Below are 14,402 nucleotides of genomic sequence, written 5' to 3'. Positions count from 1 at the left end.
GAGGGAGAGAGGGAAAAGAAAGATGAATCTCACAGAGAATGTTTAGCCTAGAGACAAATGATCCTAAACAGTCAGTCCAGATGTAGGATCTTAATTTGACCAGCATTATCGAAGCAAAATCATCCTGTTCAGTCCATAATGTTGCTTGATCGGTGGTTAGGCTATTAGCTAAATGAAAAGTGCAATACTGTTAATATACAGTGTGTGCGAGTTTTCATTGAACTTATGTAAATCACAAACCTATGCATTTTCCACGGTGCAGGAAAATTCTCAGCAAAATAAGAGTGATAAAATTAACATCCTATATCTGTAGTACTGTATGGTCTATAATCTGTCTATTTATCCAAAACAGTGGTGCCCCACCATGAGACATACCGAAACCAACACTACAACAGACCACAGACTTGCATTATCAGACTAATGGGAATGGGCTGTAGCCAACCCTTCTATATCTGTCATGCCATTCAATAAACGAACACAGAGAGTAGTAGGCTAATTGCACAAACAGACTGGACAGCCAGGGTAGGTTATAGGGTATTGGGTATCACATATCTGAGTGTCAGGACAAAGTGGGTATAAAAACAGATGAAGAGTATCTGAAAATCTGAGTTTCTGATATCCAACAGATTTTTGGGGGAGTTTAGACAGGTTTAGTTTGGGTATCTAATATCTTTATCCGTTAAGTACTAAAATACTTAAGTACTTTTCAAACATAGCTCTCAAAGCTCTACAAAGGGCTACAAAAAGAGAATCTCTACTATCTAGCATCTGCGAATCCCCTCTATCCTATACTGTACTGGCCTCATTCATGGTGTACAGTGTACCATACCAGGTTTTGGCAGGAAGAACGTGCATGTGTGGGTTGAGCCTAGCTAGATCCCTATTGCTTGGGTAGCTTGGCCTCTTACATGTGTGACTGTAAGGGTGGGTTACTATAACGAAGGCCTGATGGATGTGGTACTCACCGCCAAGCCAAACAACCCTGCATTCAGCCTGCTTAACAAGGCTTCCTGGCCCTCTGGTCTCCAAAAAACAACCCTGCATTCAGCCTGCTTAACAAGGCTTCCTGGCCCTCTGGTCTCCAAAAAACAACCCTGCATTCAGCCCGCTTAACAAGGCTTCCTGGCCCTCTGGTCTCCAAAAAACAACCCTGCATTCAGCCCGCTTAACAAGGCTTCCTGGCCCTCTGGTCTCCAAAAACAACCCTGCATTCAGCCTGCTTAACAAGGCTTCCTGGCCCTCTGGTCTCCAAAAAACAACCCTGCATTCAGCCCGCTTAACAAGGCTTCCTGGCCCTCTGGTCTCCAAAAAACAACCCTGCATTCAGCCCGCTTAACAAGGCTTCCTGGCCCTCTGGTCTCCAAAAACAACCCTGCATTCAGCCCACTTAACAAGGCTTCATGGCCCTCTGGTCTCCAAAAACAACCCTGCATTCAGCCTGCTTAACAAGGCTTCCTGGCCCTCTGGTCTCCAAAAAACGATCCCGAAAAATCTCAGAACTCCGCTTTTTTATGTTACAGTGTACAGGGACGGATTTGTTGGAATTTCTGCAAGCCCTCCGGATTTGAGGGATTTGTGTTTCTATACTGTTTGATAAATGAGCCGCGGTCAGAAAAAAAAGGAAGGGAATGTTTGGAGAGGAGGACAGAAGGAGGATGTTCTTTTGGCTTGATGTAATGCATGCCGGCATCTAACGTCGGGTCACCTTTGTTATCTACAGGTTAGGCAGTGCAGAATCCATCTGGACAAATTATTTTTTACTCCCCGGTTGTAAATCACGGTCCTCAGCCGGGCTGGGCCGTGGGCTCAAGGTCAGTGTTGAACATCCCTTTGGATGAAGAATATCAAACTGTCTAAAAGTGGTTTCTATCCTCTTTTTCATCACACACACACACACACACACACACACACACACACACACACACACACACACACACACACACACACACACACACACACACACACACACACACACAGCGAACCCCCCAACACACTAGCACGCCCTCTCATCCTCCCATCTTGTCAAGTCCTCAGTTGTTGTGCCAGGGTTTCAGTGGGTCTTGCTTTCTACAACACTTCTGACAATCTGTTATGGTTTCAACATCCATGGTGTTACAACTATGGCGCCTGTGTGTTCTGTTGATAACGATGATGAACCTTACTCCCAATGCCTCCCAATCTATTGGAACTATCTGTGTCAGTAGCTATTGAGCCATTTTGGCTACTCCCCTACAGTTAATATATGTCATAAGGCTGAATCCTAATGTCCACTTAAAAGGGACATTTCTAGTTAGTCTTCCATTGACATCAATGCATGACTACAGATGAGTTTACACAAGCAACCCAATTGTGATCTTTTGCCCAATTAGAATTAAGCTGCCTGTGTAAACCCAGCCTTAGTACAAATTTGAAGTGGAAGTTAGGATTTGACCAATAATAAAAGTTTCATAGTGCTTTGTTGTGTTTGAGTGGTCTGAATTAAGCGTTTTAAACCGTCAAACTCTCCCTCCCCTACAGTTGACAAACACAGCCTACTTGTCCTCACTCTGAGGTAAAAAGCTTTCAGCTTAGAGCAACATGAAACACTAAATATCCCAAACAAAGCCTCTCCCTGTCTCCTTTGGAAGGCTCCTATACTTATCTCGTTATCCCCCAAAACCACCATTGTGGCCCCTCTACCAAAAAAAACTTTGGCACTCCCAGAACCACAACTCGGTCCTCCCTAAAAGCACCACATCAATCACAGTGGTTGCCCTCGCAAAAGAGGTTTCTAACCTCCAGGCTCTTTCCTGGTTAAATAAAATTAGAAAGCCCTGCTACAGACTCAGTGTGGTCCACTCTCTTCCCCTCTGATCACAGTAGAATCCCCATACAGATACATACATCAAAATTTTGAAGAGTTCTATTGAATTCTGTGGGAGTCTAGTATTGTATTCCGCTGCTATGAAGGACTAATGGGGAGATGATGGTTTGTTTAGTGAAGTTGTGTGGGAATATATCGTTTATTGAAAGGGAATAGGGAATGTATGTGAGAGAATGGTAAAGTATTGGGAGGGACAGGGGGCCCCTCTCTCATAGAGGGAGCTGTGACATCGCATTAATGAGGATCCGGATGAGGTGTGTGTAGGAAAATGTGTACCATCCATTATTCTTCTTTACTATGTGAGTGCTTCCTTCTCCACCTCGACCCAACACAACACAGCACAACCCAACAGAACACTGAGAACACAAAAGCAGACTGATGATCTAACATGTCTGTCCTTCCACACTCTCAGCGTTGGTATGCCATCCCAGTAGCATTAGACAGTTTTCACTGTTTGGGATAAAGAGGAAGACCGTAGGAAAGTGTACACACTCACCACACACACTGATGTTGCAGTACTCCCAGGGTGTTTGTGGGTCCAGGGTGTAACACCACGGACGCAGACGGTTGTCCGGATTCCGACAGTAGTTGTCATTCAGCCCTTTATCAGGGTACCTGTGAAGAAAGACAGGGAAAAATAGGAAAAAGACAGAGAGAGAGAGTTATGCTACATGGGTTCATCTCCTGTGTATTAGGATAGAGGGAGTGCTTGTGCAGCTGTGTAGGTTGTGTGTGTGTGTGTGTGTGTGTGTGTGTGTGTGTGTGTGTGTGTGTGTGTGTGTGTGTGTGTGTGTGTGTGTGTGTGTGTGTGTGTGTGTGTGTGTGTGTGTGTGTGTGTGTGTGTGTGTGTGTGTGTGTGTGTGTGTGTGTGTGTGTGTGTGTGTGTGTGTGTGTGTAGAACTTGATGAGGGACTGCAGTGCGGTTGGTCTGACTATACATATACACGTCAATGGGGGAGAGTCACTCAGGCTTTCATCCACAGACCTTCACCACATTCACTGCATACAATAAGGTTGACTAACTAACAGCAGTGGGCTAATCCAAAGATCACAAACAATTGACATTGAAGTAATGAAAAGGAATACTTAATTTAAAAGTAAGTAACGTTAGCCATAACTTACTGTGCTATAAATACATAAGGCTATGGGTTTTCTTACTCACTTTTTAGGTTGGTAGGGGTGTCTGTGGGGCTTGGATGAATCCCATCTCTGACACTCCTTCCCGCTATCTGTGTGATCCATCGGCCCTTTGTAGTCTTCCCCGTTACACCTCATACACTCCACTGCAAACGCAAAAACAACGTTAGCACAACCTTCCCACAATGGCATAGAACATGTTTTCGACACTATATTAAAGAGGGAAGCACGATTAAAGATGACTAAACAGTCTGACTTTTATCTTATTGTAAAGTTGATCACTTTAATAATGTTAGCAACATGCTTATCTCTCAATCTTTGTACAATATTCAATGAGAACTAAGATACTAGCATACTAAACATTTCTTGATACGGTAGTGAATTGGGATTCCCTGGGGCGTCAAAAACAACATTGTTGTTCGGCTACAAGAGCACAAGATATGTTTTTCTAGGTTGTTATCAGGATAACAGAGGGTTGTTATCAGACTGTAGTGGTACACTATTAGCAAGCAGAGTACAGTTGAAAAAAACTTCCAAAAACAGGGCTACTTTTCACCAACAAACCAGCTTCACTCCGGTAAATGACATATCACCGTGGGCCACCTCATACATTCCAAAGATGTCTATGTTGGGCAAACCAAAGGGACAGCTTTCCGAGCACAGATTAATTCTAGTCCTAGACTAAAAATAATCTCCATTGAAAGTGCTCTTAAATCCAGCACTAGGCTTAATCTGTGTCTGGGAAACTGGCCCCAACGTGTAATTGGACTCTGCTGGTTGAGGTGTTACCTTGGGAGCACTGAGGCAGGCCACACTCTTGGTGCCTGACCTCTGGGTCTGTAGTGAAACACCAGGGCCCACTGCTCTCGTTCTTGGGGTTACGGCAGAAGTTCCCATTCAGGTCCTTCTTGCCCAGTCTCGCTGGCTGGAAGCTGAGGGAAAGTGGGGAGAAAAACACTACTAAGCATAAAGTGGGAATGACTAAATGTGCGTGACAGGCACGAAAGGAGTTGCTGTTTTAGGACTCATAAAGTTGTCGAACGATATTGACGTGAATTGGGGGCCCTTAGCTCCGAAGGCTAGCACGCTAAAAACTGAGCCAAAAACAAAGACAGTTGGTAGAGCCGCAACATGCTAACTTAGCTACATTATCTTGGACCATGGTAATATAGACAAAGTGTAATAAAATGTAAGGAAAATATTATCTCCTAGTACATCATCCCTTCACATTCATACCATGACCTCAGGCCAATCTACCAGTAAATGCTTCCAGTCTGACCTGTAAGTCAGCCAGTTACTGCTACACAGAGTCTCACAACAGGTATTTCACCACACAACTACGAATCAGAAACAGCAGCTCAAGCATTTCTTGTTTTTGCCAACTTCACAAATTGAAATGTAATCTATTTCTTCTGCTTTGTACATCAGTTCAGCAGAAGGGTCAGGGGAGACACACATACATTTTGGGAGTAAAAGCACCATGTGAAGTATATAGCCTGTAACAATGGGGCCATGCCAGATAAATGGACACTGTAATATATATATTCTGAAAAGCGTGGAGGATGAAAAGCTGGCTTTAAACACCTCCGTATTCAGCCCTACCACAGCCACTGTCTTCCCAGAGAGAGAGCGAGAGCGAAACAGAGGGATAATGGAGGGAGAGAAAGAGAGTGAAACAGATGGAGAAATAAAATTACAAAAAAAGAGATGCTGAGACAAGGAAAGTGAGCAACAGAAGAGATGCTGAGACATGGAAAGTGAGCAACAGAAGAGATGCTGAGACATGGAAAGTGAGCAACAGAAGAGATGCTGAGACATGGAAAGTGAGCAACAGAAGAGATGCTGAGACATGGAAAGTGAGCAACAGAAGAGATGCTGGAGACATGGAAAGTGAGCAAGAGAAGAGATGCTGAGACATGGAAAGTGAGCAAGAGAAGAGATGCTGAGACATGGAAAGTGAGCAACAGAAGAGATGCTGAGACATGGAAAGTGAGCAACAGAAGAGATGCTGAGACATGGAAAGTGAGCAACAGAAGAGATGCTGAGACATGGAAAGAAAGCAACAGAAGAGATGCTGAGACATGGAAGGAGAGCAACAGAAGAGATGCTGGAGACAAGGAAAGAGAGAAAAAGGAAGAGAATGAAAACCAGAGGGGCCTTTCTATCAGCAGCTCGGCTTAGCCCTCAACCCCAACGGCAGGGCCCTTTCTTGGGGGAGAGCCGGCTCGGAACTCCCCCCTGTGCCCTCCGGCCTCCATAGAACTCCACTAATGCACAACATCACTCATCTCATTGCCAGAGGAAACGCAGAGATCTAACTTAGACCGAGAGAGTCTTCAGCGAAATAGTGGGAGTCCAGTCTGCTATGAACCAAAACCCTTCCATCCACGTGGTAGTCCAATGCCCAGTCCAGAGACAACCACAAGACCAGAAGCCCCCTAGACACTATTGTAGATATGACCATATTACTTGCACCTATACCATTAAGTTGCATCCACATGTAGTACCAAGGAGCTAGGAGCTTATTTTGGACAGGGCCAGACTTCAACTTGGACCTGACCGACTGCCTGCCAACAGCCAAATACACCATGAGTTGAGTCCTACTCATTAACATATCGACACGTTCCTTTAATGTCATAAAAGTCTATCAGAATGTCATTTAAAAAGAGACAGGATTTCACTTTAAGGCTTTTTAAAGGCTTTATCTGGTGAGCTGCACCCCCAGCTCCACATGAGGAGAGAGAGGAGCCAGTAATAATATTTACTGCCTGTCTGCCTGTCTGCCTGTCTGCCTGTCTGCCTGTACAGTATAGAGGAGGAAAGAAAGTAATGATGTTGGGCTAACAGATGTTAGCCAACTATTCATCTCCTTGTCAAGGAGGGGTCCCTATGGTGTTGCAGGCAGACACTATGCACATAGGTCTGGCTCTCTCTTTGGACCTCTCCCTATTTCTCTCCACATCCATCACTGTCCCGCTACGTCTCTCAGCCTGTGTCTCGCTGTGTCTCTCTCTCTTTGTCGCTCTCTGTGTCTCTCACTCCATCCCTGTGTGTGTGTGTGTGTGTGTGTGTGTGTGTGTGTGTGTGTGTGTGTGTGTGTGTGTGTGTGTGTGTGTGTGTGTGTGTGTGTGTGTGTGTGTGTGTGTGTGTGTGTGTGTGTGTGTGTGTGTGTGTGTGTGTGTGTGTGTGTGTGAGAGAGAGAGAGAGATGTGTCTGTACATCTGTCCATTTGTGCTGGGGTCTGTGTGCATATCTGTCTGTCTGTGTATATGTGATACATTCACATATGGAGGGGGAGAGTCAAGGTGTCCTGGGGGAGGTGAGAGTGGGCCCTGTATTTTCATCTGGGTTGGAGGCTTGCATTTTTCTCATGTCTGTGGCTTAGTGAGCTCAGCTGGAGAGCACATAGAACATGACCTCAGTCTATACATCTCTACTCTCTTTCTCTCTCTCTACTCTACACACTCTCTCTTCACTCTCTCTACTCTCTCTACTCTCTCTACTCTCTCTACTCTCTCTCTCTACTCTACTCCCTCTCTCTTTACACTCTCTCTACACTCTCTCTACACTCTCTCTACACTCTCTCTACACTCTCTCTTCACTCTCTTTTCACTCTCTCTTCACTCTCTCTTCACTCTCTCTACACTCTCTCTACACTCTCTCTTCACTCTCTCTTCACTCTCTCTTCACTCTCTCTACACTCTCTCTTCACTCTCTCTACACTCTCTCTTCACTCTCTCTACACTCTCTCTACACTCTCTCTTCACTCTCTCTTCACTCTCTCTACACTCTCTCTACACTCTCTCTACACTCTCTTCACTCTCTCTACACTCTCTCTACACTCTCTCTCTCCTTCCTTAAGTTTCTTTCTTTTTCTCTCTCCATCTCTCTCCATCTGTTTCTCTCCCCCTCTTTTCCTGCCTGCTTTCTCTCTTTCGTTCACTCCCTCTTTCTCTCTCCACTCTTCTTTAATTTCATCTCCGTTATCTCCTCTCTCCCCCCTCTCTCTCTCCTTCCTCTCCGACCCCAAACATTGCTGGTAAAATGTCTTGTGGCTAACGAGCATTGCTAACAAGAACCTGGCTCCAAACCATCATTAGATATTCACTGGTCTCGCTTAGCTTAACCTGAGAGCTTTTCCTGCTGTACCTACTGTACTTGATGACCTTTCCTCTCTGCCAGCTCTCCCTCCCTCTCTGACAATTTGGTCATTGTTTAACTAGAGCGATGTAAGACAGGATAGGTCCAGGGGGGTAGGATGTGGGTGGGTGGGTGTGTGTTAGGTGTGTATGTGTGTGTGTCATAACGATACAGTGTTTAAGTGATGTATAAGTGTTTGGCTCATCCATTCACTGATGTGAGACGAGGGGGAGACATTCTGTCTCAAAGAGTTTTACACTGAAGTAGCTTAACTCATTAACCATCAGAGTATATCACCCAATAATCCCACTTTAGCCTACAATGCCCAACGCTCTAACAAAGCCATAGAAAAACCACAGACTGACAAATGTGCATACCCCACAGAAAAATAACATTTAAAAATTAAGTAACATAGAGAAAATTACGTGTGTTCGTGAGGGAAGGATTCAGTCCATGACTGACAGGGAATCTTGTCCTTGGTTACCGCCCTCCTGCCTTTGTAGTTCACCCCGGAACCGATGATACACTCCCTCACATAATCTAAAAATGCCAAGACGAGAGAGAAAGAGAGAGACACAAACATTCACGTCAAAGTTAGCAAAACACTGTCATTATTCACATGGAAGATATAGCTCCCTAAAGTTAATTAAATGTCACTTTGGGGCGTTTTGTCAATTCTCAAGCGCGAGACTCCACAGCTTAAACAATCCCTTGGGTCCAAACTGTAAACAGCGGCCATGTTGTTTATGCTCTGGTTGGTTCACCGCATGTTTGTGTGGACATCTCTGGCCACTGGAGTTACATAACTAGAGCGGGAAGGCAGTTGTTGTGTCAACAGACATCGAGAGCTCTTAAACCTTAGAAAGTCAAGCTCGGAGGATCCGTCACACCACAAGAACTATCACTCTAAACAAACATATCTGCATTGCTATAAACTTCTATAAACTTTCCACTGACATTTCAGAACGTTTCGGAGAAAATAGAGAGTGTATAATGCCACGTTTGAGGCAGATCTCGCTAAGTCAACATTAACGGTTATACAGCGTTTTTCCCAAGACAACATTTTATGAAGCTTTGGAGGGGGAAAAGCGACAACGTAAGGCTAAAATGTAATGTTTGAGCTAAAGTCAACAGTTATATTTACCTTTTTTCTCATAAAGGTCAAAGTTCACCCTGTGTTCCCTGTGAGCACCGTCCATGAAGCGGTCAAAGGGAAGCAAGTGGCATTTCCTGTTTTGATGGTCGAAGTAGAATGCCCTGTAAGAACAGACAGGAAGTAGTTGAGAGATGAGCACTGGGTGATAAGAAATATGAAGGCTGTATGAAGGAAGGAGGGGGACAGAGGGAAAATGTAGATCACTGGAGAGAGAGAAAGATGGAGAAACAGTGAGTAAGTGAGTGAGTGAGTGAGTGAGTGAGTGAGTGAGTGAGTGAGTGAGTGAGACGTGTGTGAAACAGTTGTGCATTTTGTTTTGCATGCATCTGTCTCTATGACCATTTTCTTTGTTTGTGTGAGATGCACCTGCAGGTGAAGGTTTTCTTGTTCTTGCTGCACTTGCGAGCACAGTGCTCCAGCGAGCGGCTGTTCTTGACCATGGAGGGCTGGGGGCAGTCTGGACACAGCAGCCTGGTGTCCTCACTCTTCTGGTACTGCTGTAACGACTGCTTCCTGCACTCTGAGACAGGACAGAGACGGTACTTCTGTAACGACTGCTTCCTGCACTCTGAGACAGGACAGAGACGGTACTGCTGTAACGACTGCCTCCTGCACTCTGAGACAGGACAGAGATGGTACTTCTGTAATGACTGCTTCCTGCACTCTGAGACAGGACAGAGATGGTACTTCTGTTACGACTGCTTCCTGCACTCTGAGACAGGACAGAGACGGTACTTCTGTAACGACTGCTTCCTGCACTCTGAGACAGGACAGAGACGGTACTTCTGTAACGACTGCTTCCTGCACTCTGAGACAGGACAGAGACGGTACTTCTGTAACAACTGCTTCCTGCACTCTGAGACAGGACAGAGACGGTACTTCTGTAACGACTGCTTCCTGCACTCTGAGACAGGACAGAGACGGTACTTCTGTAACGACTGCTTCCTGCACTCTGAGACAGGACAGAGATGGTACTTCTGTAACGACTGCTTCCTGCACTCTGAGACAGGACAGAGATGGTACTTCTGTAATGACTGCTTCCTGCACTCTGAGACAGGACAGAGACGGTACTTCTGTAACGACTGCTTCCTGCACTCTGAGACAGGACAGAGATGGTACTTCTGTAACGACTGCTTCCTGCACTCTGAGACAGGACAGAGATGGTACTTCTGTAATGACTGCTTCCTGCACTCTGAGACAGGACAGAGACGGTACTTCTGTAACGACTGCTTCCTGCACTCTGAGACAGGACAGAGATGGTACTTCTGTAATGACTGCTTCCTGCACTCTGAGACAGGACAGAGATGGTACTTCTGCAACGACTGCTTCCTGCACTCTGAGACAGGACAGAGATGGTACTTCTGTAACGACTGCTTCCTGCACTCTGAGACAGGACAGAGATGGTACTTCTGTAACGACTGCTTCCTGCACTCTGAGACAGGACAGAGACGGTACTTCTGTAACGACTGCTTCCTGCACTCTGAGACAGGACAGAGATGGTACTTCTGTAACGACTGCTTCCTGCACTCTGAGACAGGACAGAGACGGTGAACAGACCATGAAAGAGAGTAGACAGACATGCACACACAGAATCTTGGCTATCAATCACACACACTCACACTAACTCAGCTTCCCTCAATCAATTTGTATGAAGCCCAGAGCTGCCCCATCATTAAAAAAGTGAAGTCAGCAGTTTATAGGCAAGAACCAATGAATCATCATCCCTCAAATGTATTTGACTGCACTGCTGAGTCCACTAGGTTTTTTGGGATCATTGACCTTCTCAATATCTCCTCAATTTCTCTCACACACACACACACACACACACACACACACACACACACACACACACACACACACACACACACACACACACACACACACACACACACACACACACACACACACACACACACACACACACACACACACACACACACACACACACACACACACACACACACACACACACACCCTGAGCTTTCTTATATCTCTTAGATATAACACTTCAAAACCTTATTCCTTATGATTTATTTTTGGACTGTTGGTTTTGCCATTTATGAATGTGTTATTCAATGTGTTTCTATGGGCTATAGTAGTAGAGGCCAAATTAAATATTTGAATATATGTTGTTGATACCTACAGGGGTCCTAAAATTGTAAATCAAATAGCTAAATGATCCATGGTATGACCATCTTAAAACAATTCCATATGTTAGCTTAGTAGACCTCCCCAACGGCTTAGACTTTTAAGGGTTGTTAATGTCTCCTGGCAGATATTAAGTTACATATAAGAAAGCTACAGGGACCTCATTTGAACATATGAGAAGTTACAAGTAGACATACTTTTGGTGTGAAGGGGTTTATAGGACTGAAGATAATAAACTTGTTATCACATGGTCTCTCAGAGTTCTCATTATTGAAAACCATAAATAAAGTAGTTAAAGAGCATATACTTTAGTGGTGCAGTCTTTCGTTCATCATTTGTGGCCAGAGTGAAAAATTCTCAATTGAAAAGTGCTTAGGAGTTTTGAATTTAAGAAACATGTTAATGCGCCCACATCAGAGACAATTCGTTGTGTCTGTACTCTGCAGCTCACTGTGTTGTCTGTGGGACTCGCCGTGGTCGGAATGGTTTCTGGGAGAACACAATGCCTGGGCGGCATTAATACTAGATCTGGGACTCATCACGCTGTTGTTCTAACATGCATCCCTCCTCACGCCGCGCAATTACACTTCACTTAGACTCTTCCGCTTCCTCAGATAGAGAGAAAGAAACATTCCGTTTCTCACTAACGCAATATTAGATTTAGGCGTATTCATTTTTTAAATTGACCAACCTTGGTCAGATATAGTCCGAGTTTTTTTTGGGAGTGGTGCCAAAAGACAAACTTCGGTTTGGTATTAGCGGATTAGGTTTTAATCCACTATCTTGGCAATAACGTTAAACATGTCAATGTGGGATGAGGGGTTCCGTTCCTTTTTCCAACGTGGAGAGGACCTGTATCCAATAAAACGCATATCCTCTTTAAACAGCAACGGAACCGGTTAAAGGTGCGTCTCGGTATCGAATTTGCATACGCATTAAATCTGTGTAAGTGAAAATTTGCGAGGGTGTTAATGGAACTCGGCTCTGCGTCCAGATGTGGCTATAGCGCAGCTCACCTCTGCGCGCACACGTGGGATTCCCAATCTGACCATTCGGGCATGCGCACAACATCCACTGGGTTTAACCAGAGCAATTCAATTTACCTTGACTGAGCTCAGGAATTAAAATAAAGTTAATTAGTAATTTTCCCTGAGCAGTTAGTTATAAGTCTATTTAGGTGTTTTCAGTCTAGCTTGATTAGATCAACATATCAGCTGCGTGGATAGCTGCACGAAATTATTTCAGTAGCTGCATTTATCGTTCCAGGGACAGTAAAGGGCCTATTACATAAATGACCATGACCTATAGAAAATGTTAATGACAAAGCAGTTATATCGCCAGCAGACGCACTTCAAAAACATGACTGCAGCGCAGAGGGTCTAACTCTTTGACGTGTACTATAGTTACCTTTACGCAGATGGCCGCGCATAACGCATGCATCAGGCCGACATACATTAGGTATTTATGACAGTGAAAACATAAAGTAATTTCTCACTGACGTGCACATTTTATTACGAGTCAATTGAACCACTCGGCCCATTTAATAAATATAGCCTAACACTGATATGGGCAACGATCAATATAGGCCTCTTTTTTAAAGAAAATATTTGAAATCGAGAATATCTGTTCAATTCAACATATGCCTCTTTTTTAAAGAACATCTCTGAAACTGAGAATATCTGTTAAGTTTTGACCAAAAATCAGTGTTGCACAAATTATCCTCTCTACTAAGCAGCATCATCGTGTTACCTTAGCCTACATGCCAAAGGATGTCATAAGGTGAATGCACCAATTTGTAAGTCGCTCTGGATAAGAGCGTCTGCTAAATGACTTAAATGTAAATGTAAATGTAAAGCGCAAGGCGCATTCCCTGCCGCACCAGCCTGCTAATGCACACATAGGGACAAACTAAAGACATGGCCACCTCGCCACATTCCAATTACAATATCAACCAGTATCAAATTCCTCGAAATAATTCAGACCATTGATCACCACTGTGGATTTTGATAGATGTTGCAGCGTATCAATGTATCAACCACTAATGTAATAATGTTTTACGTTTAGGCTACCAATACAAATAAACCTTTTAGTCTTCATGACATATGCAATATTTCTGCGCAAAAGTAAGTCTGCAGGCCAGTTAAACGTAGGTTATAAATGAATGGTCTATGGAAGTGCTACACTTCAATCCATTTCACTTACAAGTCTTCTGATCTGTGTGATATATTTAGAGAACTCGTTCCCTTTCATGCCTATGAAAATGATATAGCCTATACGCACAGCGACTAAACCGAATATCAATGACGGGCTATGTAGGCTATACATAGTTTACCGTTAGGTCATATTGCCTAGTAAGATTTACCTGAATTCACAGCGAGCACAACACACAAGAAAAGTTTGTAAATCCAGATGATATCTGCCTTCATTTTTGATGGAGTAGAGTGTATTATCCTAATCCAAGGTTTGCGGCGTGGATTGATTAAACGTCCTCTCCGCGTTATACCTGTTTATATGGTCCGATCTGGGATTAACAGGAAGAGCCCACAGTGCAGCCAGCGATGCCCCCCTTTACTGGAAAGAAGCCGTCCTTGGTTCAACCCCCCAGTCCGCTTTATCAAACCGGTTCCCCTCCCCCAGCTGCACGGCAATTAACCAGCACTTTAACCGCACTCTCGTCCCTTCTTCAGGAGAGTTTCTAACAGCCTCACGCAAAGTGCGTTTGTCAATATGTTTATTTTAAGCAGCTGGGGGGGGGGGGGGGGGGGGGGCAAACCGGATACATGTATTTTCCCTTGTAACTGAGAGCTAATACGTAGAATTTTATGCATTTTGGTTTCATGTGGCACATTTGAATACAGTTGGACAGAACGCGTACGGGTCCAATGCTTCAGCGGGACTGGGTTGATGATAAGATATGAAACCATGTTTGAGAAGTAGGCTTGACCCCCCCCCCCTACA

The 14,402-nt window shown here is 44.4% G+C and overlaps 1 protein-coding gene across 1 annotated transcript in view; it reads right to left on the bottom strand.

Annotated features, from left to right (window-relative positions):
- The window catches only part of LOC129838578 (hepatocyte growth factor-like), a 34,657-nt gene extending 20,569 nt beyond the window's left edge, over positions 1 to 14,088 (bottom strand). The window contains exons 1-7 of the mRNA XM_055905656.1: positions 13,807 to 14,088; positions 9,663 to 9,816; positions 9,285 to 9,397; positions 8,566 to 8,680; positions 4,790 to 4,932; positions 4,026 to 4,146; positions 3,360 to 3,478 (exon numbers count right to left, since the gene is read on the bottom strand). Coding sequence (XP_055761631.1) covers positions 3,360 to 3,478; positions 4,026 to 4,146; positions 4,790 to 4,932; positions 8,566 to 8,680; positions 9,285 to 9,397; positions 9,663 to 9,816; positions 13,807 to 13,870 — 829 coding nt within the window. The 5' untranslated portion in view covers positions 13,871 to 14,088. The remainder of the gene's footprint in view (positions 1 to 3,359; positions 3,479 to 4,025; positions 4,147 to 4,789; positions 4,933 to 8,565; positions 8,681 to 9,284; positions 9,398 to 9,662; positions 9,817 to 13,806) is intronic.
- Positions 14,089 to 14,402: the final 314 nt, after the last annotated feature.

This window comes from Salvelinus fontinalis, chromosome 39 (assembly GCF_029448725.1).
Source record: "Salvelinus fontinalis isolate EN_2023a chromosome 39, ASM2944872v1, whole genome shotgun sequence".
Taxonomy (NCBI): Eukaryota; Metazoa; Chordata; class Actinopteri; order Salmoniformes; family Salmonidae; genus Salvelinus; species Salvelinus fontinalis.
This window is presented reverse-complemented; position numbering and strand designations above follow the sequence as displayed.